Source organism: Orycteropus afer, unplaced genomic scaffold, assembly GCF_000298275.1.
Source record: "Orycteropus afer afer isolate SDZICR_OR568_19922 unplaced genomic scaffold, OryAfe1.0 scaffold00010, whole genome shotgun sequence".
Classification (NCBI taxonomy): Eukaryota; Metazoa; Chordata; class Mammalia; order Tubulidentata; family Orycteropodidae; genus Orycteropus; species Orycteropus afer.
Window position 1 is genome coordinate 661,978 of NW_006921597.1, and position 10,743 is coordinate 672,720.

At 38.6% G+C, this 10,743-nt stretch overlaps 1 protein-coding gene across 1 annotated transcript in view; it reads right to left on the bottom strand.

Annotated features, from left to right (window-relative positions):
- Window positions 1-4,938: 4,938 nt before the first annotated feature.
- The window catches only part of POLR3C (RNA polymerase III subunit C), a 15,960-nt gene continuing 10,155 nt past the window's right edge, over window positions 4,939-10,743 (bottom strand). Inside the window, exons 7-14 of the mRNA XM_007948307.2 lie at window positions 9,919-9,999; window positions 9,610-9,661; window positions 9,193-9,253; window positions 8,584-8,734; window positions 7,353-7,454; window positions 7,168-7,217; window positions 6,614-6,763; window positions 4,939-5,020 (exon numbers count right to left, since the gene is read on the bottom strand). Coding sequence (XP_007946498.1) covers window positions 4,939-5,020; window positions 6,614-6,763; window positions 7,168-7,217; window positions 7,353-7,454; window positions 8,584-8,734; window positions 9,193-9,253; window positions 9,610-9,661; window positions 9,919-9,999 — 729 coding nt within the window. The remainder of the gene's footprint in view (window positions 5,021-6,613; window positions 6,764-7,167; window positions 7,218-7,352; window positions 7,455-8,583; window positions 8,735-9,192; window positions 9,254-9,609; window positions 9,662-9,918; window positions 10,000-10,743) is intronic.

The following is a 10,743-nucleotide window of genomic DNA, read 5'->3' on the forward strand; positions in this document are numbered from 1 at the left end:
AATCTGGCAATTCCTCTTTCAAACTACAGATTAAGTGTTCTCTTCTCTGTGCTTCCTTTCCTGTGACCCTTCTTCCTTTGTTGCCTCTGTACTAAATACTTCTGTACTATAGGTTTCTCCTCCCTCCCCTGAATTACTTATACTTTTTTTGTGTTTATTTGTCTCTTGTTATATGTGCAAGGCTTACTCATCTTTGTATCCCTAAGGCCTGGTCCAGTGCCTGGCACAGAGTGGATGCTCAATAAATGATGTCTGAAATGAGTATCTCAAGGACAGAGATAATGTGTGGTTTACCTTTATATATTGTGTCTAGTGTTGTTGTTATATGCCGTTGAGTCAGATCTGACTCATAGCAACCCCTCCTTGGGTTGCCGAGGCAGTATCACTATGGAAGTAGATTGCTCAACCTTCTTTCCCAGGAATGGCTGGCGGGTGGTGCCTGACAATTAATTAGCATTCAAATGTTTAATTAATTAGAGAAAATAAACAAGGGTAAGAAGAAACTGATTAAATTGTAAAATAACACCTAATTCCTTTAAATGAAGACTCTTGCTGAGGCAAGTTACATTCATGTACTGAGCGAATTTACAATTGCCACTTTTTTTCCCTTTATTATTTTGTTGTTGAGAATATACACAGCAAAACATACATCAATTCAGCAGTTTCTACATGTACAATTTAGTGACATTTATTAGTCTTCAGGTTGTACAACCATTCTCACCCTCCTTTTGAGTTGTTCCTCCCTATAAACTCACTGCCCTCTAAGGCCCCTGTCTAATCTTTTGAGTTGCTGTCCTCAATTTAATCCCATATAGATAGTTCTTAAAAGAACATATGCTCAAGGTTTATTAAGCTAAACTACTGTTCAGTTTTAAGATGACCTCAGGGGATATTTTTGGTTTAAGGTTTAAAGATTACCTCAGGGAAGTCATTAAGGGGTTCACCCACCCTCCACACCTCCAGTGCAGAGTACATGAGAATTTAAAAATCTGTTCTGCATTTTCCCCTTTTTGAGTAGGCGTCTATGGAATCTTTGATCAAAATGTTCAGTAATGGTAGCCAGACACCTAGTTCTTCTGGTCTCATGGCAAGAGGCAGTTGTTCATGGAGGCAATTAGCCACATACATACTCCATATTCTCTTCCTATTCCTGACTCCCCTTCCTCTGTTGCTACAGGTGAACAGAGATAACTGTTGTACCTTGGATGGCTGCTGGCAAGATTTTAAGACCCCAGGCACTACTTAAGGAACTACGAGGTAGAACAGAAGCACTAAACACATTATTAGACCTATACAGTAGTTAAAGTTATGTGTTAATTTGGCTGGGCAGCTGGATGTAGTAATTTCCCATGGTGAGATTGGTAATAATCTCCATGGTGGAATCTACTGGAGCAGCTGATCAGCTGCCTTGGGGATGTGGTCTACTTCCAGAACATAAGCAGCAGCATTGAGGAAGGGTTGCTGCTTTTGGCACGCTTGACTCCTGCATGTAGCCAAGTCATTATTCAGCAGCCTGCCACGTTGTCTGGCAATCTTGGGACTCTTAACGGACTTGCATCAATGGCCTGCTGTGTGGTTTAGTAATATCGGGACTGTGCCTTGTCAGTCTTGGGTTTGTCAGCCTCAGCAGCCAGCAGCTGCCTGAGCAAAGAAATCCTCCAGCTTCAGTGGGCTGGGAGCAAGAGGCAGAGCTGAAGCCCAACGTCAAGGGGCTTTCACCCAGCCCCTAGAGCTGTCACTTTGAACTCGGACGTCTAGCCTCCAAAACTATAAGAGAATAAACTCCTGTTTGTGAAAGTCACTCATTTGTAGTATATTTCTGTTAGAGCAGCACTAGGTAACCAAAACAGCCTATTAACTGGGATGCCCCATGAAACAATGACCATAAGCAAGGAACCAAATTCCATGCAGTGTTTGCTTGTACATAAGCAGCCTCAGCAGCTACTCTTTTTGGTGTTGTAAATATGTCTATCACACTTGCCAATTCAACTTTTTACAGGTGTATCTTATTGACAGCAATTACAGTAATTGGCTGTACAACCCTACCCTTAACCAACGCAATTTTTCCATCACTATTAACCCCTTCTTCTCCTTTCCCTCTCACCCCTGGTAACCACTAATAAACTTTGGTCTCTATACATTTGCCTCTTTTTGTCTTTTTAAATAAGTGAGGTTATACATTATTTGTCCTTTTGTGATTGGCACAATGTCTTCAAGCTCCATCCATACTATAGCATGTATTAAGACTCCACTTCTCTTACAGTCTAGGTAGTATTCCATTGTATATTTGTACCATATTTTTTATTTATCCCTTCATCTGTTGATGGGCTTTTAGGTTGTTTCCACCTTTTGGCTACTGTGACTAGGGCTGCAATGAACATTAGTGTACAAGTCATTGTTTGAATCTCTGCTTTTAAGTTTTTTGGGTATTATCTACTAGAAGAATTACTGGGTTATATAGTAGTTCTTAGTTTTTTGAGGAACCACCAGTGTTTTCCATAATGGCTGTATCATTTTGTATTCTACCAGCAATGGCATAAGGGTTCCAATTCCCTGACATCTTTGCCAGCATATGCTTTTTTTTTTAAGCCATCGTAGTGGTAATGGAATGATGTCTCATTGTGGTTTTGATTTACATCTCTCTGATGGCCAATGATACTTAGTATCTTTTCATGTGTTTGGTGGTCATCTGAATGTCCTCGGGGGTGAAATGTTTATTCAAGTCCTTTGTCCACTTTATGACTGGGTTGTCAATTTGTTGTTAAATTGTCAAAATCTTACATATATTTTGGTTATTAGATTCATGTTCCATATATGGTTTCTGAAGATATTCTCCAGTCTATAGCTTGTCCACTTTTGTGGTAAAATCTTTTGATGAATAAAAGTGTTTACATTTTTGTGAGGTGGCATTTATTTTGTTTTTGCTCTTCCTGCTTTTTAGAGAACCCACTGTTGAAAACCAGGCCTGACAGCATTGTCCTTGCATTTCTCCTAAGAATTTTATGGTTTTAGTTTGCAATTTAGATCTTTAGTCCATTTTAAATTTGTTTTTGTGTATAGTGTGATGCATAGATCCTGTCTAATTTTTCTGCATGTGGAAATTAAATGTTCCCAGCACCATTCATTAAAGAAACTTTTCTTTCCCCATCAAATGGGCTTAGCATCTTTGTTAAAAATCAGTTGACCACAGATGTATGGGTTTATTTCTGGACTATCACTTCAATTTCATTGGTCTATGTATCTATTGTTATACCCATATCTGGCTGTTTTGATTACTGTAGCTGTATAGTGTATTTTAAAATCAGGAAGTGTGAGCCCTAAGTCTTCCAATCCATGAACATGAAACATCTTTCCATTTATTTAAATCTTCTTTAATCTCTTTCAGCAGTGTTTTATAGCTAGTAGTTTTCATTGTGTAAGTCCATCACATCCCTGGTTAGATTTCTTCCTCGGTATTTTACTTTCTTAGATGTTATTGTAAATGGAATTGTTTTCCCAAGATCCCGTTCAGACTTCTCATTGCTGGTGTACAGATATCTGATTTTTGTTTACCTTGTATTCTGAATCTTTTATAAATTCCTCTATTAGCTCTAGAAGTTTTCTTGTGTATTCTTTGAGATTTTCTATATATAGGATAGTATCATCCATGAATAGAGATAATTCTACTTCTTTTCCAATCTGGATACCTTTTCTTTCTTTTTACTCGTCATATTGCTCTGGGTAGGACTTGTAATATTGAAAAGAAGTGGTGAGAACAGGCATATATGTGTTGTTCTCACTTGCATGTAGAAAGCTGTCTTTCTACATTAAGTATAATGTTGGCTGTTGGCTTTTCATCCATGCCCTGACTCACGTTGAGGCATTTCTCTTCTATTCCAATCTTCGTTAGGGTTTTCAAGAAATGGTGTTGGATTTTATCAAATGCTTTTTCTGTATCCAGAGATGATTATGTAGTTTCTTTCCTTTGCTCTATTGATGTGGTGTATTACGTTGATTGCTTTTCTAATGCTGAAGCATCTCTGCATCTGCATCCCTGGGATAAATCCCACTTGATCATGGTGTATGACTCTTTCATTATGCTGTTGGATTCTGTTCGCTTGTATTTTGTCAAGGATTTTTCCATTTATATTCTTAAGAGGTTTTCTTGTGGTGTTTTGTCTGGTGTGGGTATCAGGGTTTTGTTTGCTTCACAGAATGAACTAGGCCGTATTCCTTCCTTCTCAGTCTTTTGTTAAACAGTATTGGTATCAATTCTCTAAATATTTGGTACAATTTCCCAGTGAAGCCATTTGGTCCAAGATTATTTTTTGTTGTTGTTGTTGGGATAGAGTTGCCACTTTTAAGAAACTGTGGGGAGGAGCAATAATTTAGTGTTTACCATATGCCAGGCCTATGTATTATGCTAAATGTTTTACATGCATAACTTCAGATGTGCTAGAAGCCTGCAGCTGGCAAATGTGGCTTCTATCCATATATTTCAGTGGGATAGCTTGGGCCAATCCACTTGGAAAATGCTTTGGTTTTTCTATGTGGTTATCTTGCACAATCCCTATATATTGTCTGTGTGTTTTCAGATTATAGCTTAAGAATATAAAAAACAGGCATTACCTTTTACAAATGGAATGAAATGCTGAGGAAGAAGTTTCTAATTGGCTGACTTCTTGTTGGAAACTGATGCCTCTGACAGATAATTTAAGGTTGTTCACACTGCACAGACCTGATGAGAGGAGAATCTAGTGATGGATCTAATACAGGATTTGCAAACTTTAAAAAATATGTTAAATGCATATTCTTTCTGGTATATTTTGGGTGGCAGGAATAGAAAGGGAGCTTCAGTGTAAGAATCCATAGTTTATCCACTACGAAGAATGCATCCAGGCACTTTCTTCACTTTATTTCCCATTTCCCAGATCTTTTGAGGAAGACTCTTCTCTTGGGTCATGGTCTCTTCATGGTGCTCTCAATGTATGACTCCAGAAGGAAGATGGTTTCATCCACCTGAATCTCACTGGCATCCAACCTGAGTGAAAAAGTAGAGTCATTTGCCAGGGACTGAGCATAGATTAGAGGCTGGGGTGGGTGTGGCCATGGGGAATTGCTTGATTACCCCTGAGAGAGGTGGAAAGTAGGAGAATCAATAGGTCATTCTCCCATTTACTGAGCATCTCATATGTACCAGACATGATGGAAATTGCTGAGGATTAAAAAGATATAACTTCTGTCCTGGGGGAAGTTACAGGCTAAACTGTAGCCAGGAGAAAGAACAGTATATGCAAAGGCACAGATATAAAAAGACCTAGGACGTTTAAAAATAGTGAGAAGCCAGAGTAGCTGAGGCTTCAAATGAGTGGTGATTAGGAACAGAAGGGAACTTCCTCAACCAGATAAAGGCCACCTACAAAAAACCCACAGCTAACATTGTACTTAACAATGAAAGACTTAAAGCTTTCTCCCTACGATCAGGAACAAGGATGTCTGTTCTCTTATTTTCTCAACATTATACCAGAGGTTCCAGTCAAGGCTATTAAGCAAGAAAAAGAAATAAAAGGCACCCAGAATGGAAAAGAAGAAATAAACTATCTCTAATTGCAGATGAGGTGCTCTGGTAGCTTAGTGCCTAAGGCACTTGACTGCTAACCAGTAGACTGGCGGTTCAAACCCACCAGCCACTCCTTGGAAGGAAGATGGGGCAATCTACTTCCGTAGTGATACTGCCTCGGAAACCCAAGGAGGGGTTGCTATGAGTTAGGTCTGACTCGACGGCACATAACAACAACAACAACAACAATTGCACATGATATAATCTTATATATAAAAAAATCCTAAGAAATATATACACATACACAAAGCAATTAGAGCTAATAAATGAATTTAGCAAGACTGTAGGATCTAAGATCAGTATACAAAAATCAATTTTATTTCTATACAATAGCAATGAAGATTCCAAAAGGAAATTAAGAGAACACTACAATAACATCAAAAGAATAAACTACTTAGGAATAAATTTAACAAAAGAAGTACAAGACTTGCATACCGAAAACTACAAAACATTATTGAAACAAAAGAACACTTAAATAAATGGAAGGACATATTTATAGATTGGAAGATTTAATATTAAGATAGCAATACCCCCCAACTTGTTCTACAGATTCAGTGCAATCCCTTTAAAGTGAGTGGTTAATAAAGAAAGAAAGAGAGAAAGAGAGAGAGAGAGAGAGAGAGACAGAGAGACTACTGTAAAATTGTGAAAGGTCCTGTATGTCATGCCAAGAAGTCTAGTCTTGAGATGTTTGCATGGGGGAGGTAAATGTGAAAGTCTGGGAAAGAGGTGATAAAGGCCTTCCTTCATGGGGACCAAGATAAAGGGCCAGATTTGAGACATGTTACTGAAATAATATCAGTAGGACTTGGTGAACAAAGAGTGTGTGTGGTGAGGAAGGAGAAGCTGAGGAGATCTTCACAGTTTGTAGCTTAGGTGGATGATAGTTCTGTTAATTAAACTAGAGAAGAAGATTGAGGTTTGCTTATGTGGAGTTGGAGGGGTTGGAGAATATCAAGATGGATCTGTCTGGAAGGCGTTTTGAAATACAGATGTGGAGTTTATGATGCTTACTTGTTGACATTGCGCTTCAGGGTCTCTAGCTGTTGGCGTTCAGGGGCTGTGATCATCTCCTCTATTTCCTGTAGCTGCTCCTCCTCCGCACCAGTGGCCTGCATAGATGCGATGATGGCCTCGACTCTCTGCGATTTCTCTAGGAGACGCCTGCCAGACAACACAATTCTAAGGCATGTGGCCAACCCTTGGCTACCCTTTAGCCCTGGGCCATAATTCCCACTTTGACAATGTTCCTCATCACCCTCTACGGACTTTTTATACCCATTTATCAGAAATAAGACTTTACTCTTGAAACTCTAACTGCTTCTCATTTCCACTTAAAGTTTGGTGTCAGCTGGTACATTTCTTAAATTTAATCTACAAAATTATTCCATTGGGGGAAGTATAGGCTACTGCCATGAGTTATGCCAACATAAACTGCCAACATAAACCAATGATTTAATGCAACTAGACTGATTATTGTCTCTATTGGTTTCCATTTTTTACAGGAAAATTTCCCTCAAGGCTTTGACCTTGAAAAATGTAAACGACTCACTAAAAATACTACTCACTTGTTCTCTTTGGTTTCAAATTGCCTCCTTTCTATCAAGTTGGCTATGCTCTAAAGGAAGAAAATAAAGATAAGAAATGCACATAGTTCTATTTAAATAGCTCAGGTAAAATAGGTGAAAGGGGCATAAAGGTGGGGAGACTTGTCTGTGTGGAGGGAATAGGGAGAAGGTTCAGATGGGGTTACCTTGTAGCACCTGTGCAGCAACATTCGGGCAGCTGACAGGATGTTCACCGTATATAAATAGAAGGTCCTGGATGGGGCATGGTCTGGTGTTTTGGGAATTTCCTATTTATCCACAGAAAGAAAAGTAACAGAAACTATATTGTTCTTCAGAACTGGCAAATCAAACATCAGTCCTATCTGGAACTACTCAGCCCTCTGCTTCACTTGTTTTCCTCCTCTCCTGTCATTCAGCACCTGTGCTTATGACATAATCAACCACATAGAAGGGCTGCTCTGTTTTTTCCATTTGATTGTTAGCATCCAGAAGGAGCTCTGGTTATGTAGTGGTTAAGGCATTTACCTGCTAACCAAAAGGCCAGTGGTTTGAACCCACCAGCTGCTCTGTGGATGAAAGATGGGGTAGTCTGCTTCTGTAAAGATTTAAAGCCTTGGAAACCCAATGGGGGTTGCTATGAGTAGAAACTGAGTTGAAGGCAGTGAGTCTGTTTGTTTTTCTTTTTTGCTTAGCATCCAGAGTGGCAAAGCAAGAGAAGGCAACTAACATTAATTGAGTAACTCCATGTACCAAGTAGATTGTACTTGATCTTTATAAAAACTTTATTATTCTTATCATCACCATCCATCATTATTTCATAAATGGGAAAAAAAACTTACTTAAGGTAACTGGGTAAGAGGTAGAGCTGTCACTCTGACTCCAAAACCCATTCTGTTTCTTCATAGTGTCTGTTACACAGCTCTGCACACAGTGAGGACTCAACAGATGCTACAGATAGATTTAATCTATAATAGAGTTAAAGCATGATGACAAGACAAAGGAAAAAAGGACAGGGTAATTTGAGGGTGATTTCTTGGCTGTGCCACTTTCTTTCTAGGTTGGTTTAAGCTCCACAATTATCCTTCAAGTGCTTGCTATGTCATTGGTAATCATTTTTTTCCTGTTTGCTTGGGAGTTCAGGGTGTTGACCTCAAGAATTTCCTCACTCTAGGCCAGCTCTGCTAAAAAATAGCAAACTCGCTGCCATCAAGTTGATTCTGATTCAAAGCGAACCCCTTTGGTTTTCTGAGGCAGTAAATCTTTATGGAAGTAGATTGCCCAGTCTTCCTTCTGCAGAGTGGCTGGTGGGTCTGAACTGCCAACCTTCTGGTTAGCAGTCAATTGCCTTAGGCACTATGCCACCAGAGCTCCTTCAGACAAGCTCTGCTAGTTTGTGGTTATTACAGCATTGGTTACCTGGAGTGATATGAAATTTTCTGAGAGCATCTTATATAGCATATCCTTTGCTTCCTTTGCTGGAATCATTGCAAAGTCTTCCACTTGCTTCTGTTCCAGGTGTTTCTTTTGCAAAACTAACCGGAATATTCTAGCACAGCGAGACCCAAATCTGGAAAGGGATAAAGAAAGCAAATGGCATGCCAACACAGATTAGTTTCAGCACGTAGTCACAAGACAGTGGTTGCCCTGATTCCTTCTTTAGAGCAGGGACCAGAAAAAATAGCAGTCAAGACAATTTTTTTCATAGTTCCACAGGGTTGGTGATGGTACTGCTAGTCATTAAGTAGTCACCAACTGCTGACTCTCTTGAATGTTTCAGTTCTTACATTTACAAATAAAGCAAAGGCTTTAGGAAGGATGGTCAATTGGCATAAATGAGAATTAATTAAGCGCTTGGATATACAGGGTAAAGAATAATAGTAGACAGGATCTGTAGTTCAGTGGAAAAATGAGTCAAGGTATGCCAAGGTGTGTCTGTATTAGTTGCTTACACAATGATCAAATTACTGGTTCAAATGGGACCTGGACAGTGTCTGACCCCAATTCCAATCAAGGCAACCCCCTTACCTCTCCTGTACAACGGACTCCAGAGTGGCTGTGGCTAGGGATGCTAGAGCCTTATGGAGGTCTTCACGTAGAGGATTAAGGTCACTCAGTAATGCTGGTCATTGTGATCTTGGTTTTATTCTTAAGTCTCTCAATTATAATTAAATGTTAAATGCTACTTTGTTTTTGATACTGGCCTTATTTATGGTATCTAAGTATTTTAAAACCTTAATTAACCAGGATATTTAAATAAGGATTTTTAGTTAACTAAAATTGTGGCTAATTAGAAATCCTTTTTACCTCTTTATCACCAATATATTAGTTCAATTTTCTGACTTATTTAGTATACTAGATATTACCAAAGCTTTCTTTTATAAGTTATAACTCTGTTTCACAGTTCAGGTTGCCAGACTGTAAGGAAACAACTGGTAAGGATACTGATGACATACATTCCTCCACCACTGTCGCCAGACTTTCCAACCAACTCTAGCTGTTAAAAAAAAAAAAAAAAGACAGAGAGGGAGTGTTAAGTGTATGGAAAGTCCAGTGATTCTGTTTCCAAAGGAGCAAATCTGGCCAAGAGTATTTGCAGGCAGCTCTACCAACAGGTGATGGTAGAGAAATGGTCTGAATTGGCTAGGTGGAGAATGAGGCTATACAAAAATGAAATCAAGCATCACTGGTAGAAATAAATCATATTAAAGCAGAAAAAGGAAAAACAGAACAAAACAAAAATCCCAAACTTACTGGATCATCTGCCAACAGAGTGAGATATTGATCAAGAACTTGTTTAGAGATGTTATAGCCGACAGGTAGGGATCTGAAGATCTACAGGGCAAAAAAAGAGACACTGAAAATGGGGTTAGGATCTCAGAATTGCTGATATTACTGAAATAAACATGTTTTAATTTTAAATATCATAAGTAAAAAATGTCCAAAAATACTCAAAGCAGCATTGTTTGTAAGAGTGAAATGCTAGAAACAATCCAAATGTTGTCCAGTAATAATAAATAAAGTCATTAAATGGAATACAATGCAGTCATTATAAAGAATGAAGTATCTATAAATACTGATGTGAAAAGGTTTACATACAATGTCAAAGCAAGTTACGGAACAGAATGTAGCACATCATTTTTTTGGTTAAAAATACACACACACACACACACACATATCTACATTAACAAACAAGTAACAATGACCTTTGGGGCTGAAATTAAGCAAAAGTGTGTCTGTTTGTGTGTATATATTTCTATGGGAGCTCTACTAGCGTAGTGCCTAAGGCACTTGACTGCTAACCAGAAGGCTGGCAGTTCAAACCCACCAGCCACTTCTTGGAAGGAAGGTTGGGGCAACCTACTTCTATAGTGATATCGCCTCGAAAACCCAAGGAGGGGTTGCTATGAGTCAGGTCTGACTCAACGGCACATAACAACAACTACATACATTTCTATATTGTTTGACTATAAGTCATATAATTACTTTTGTCATGGGAATAAGTATATTTAAAATTTTTGTTATAAGTTGAGAAGTTTCAAAATAAAACATATAGTAAATATATTTAAATATAATGAT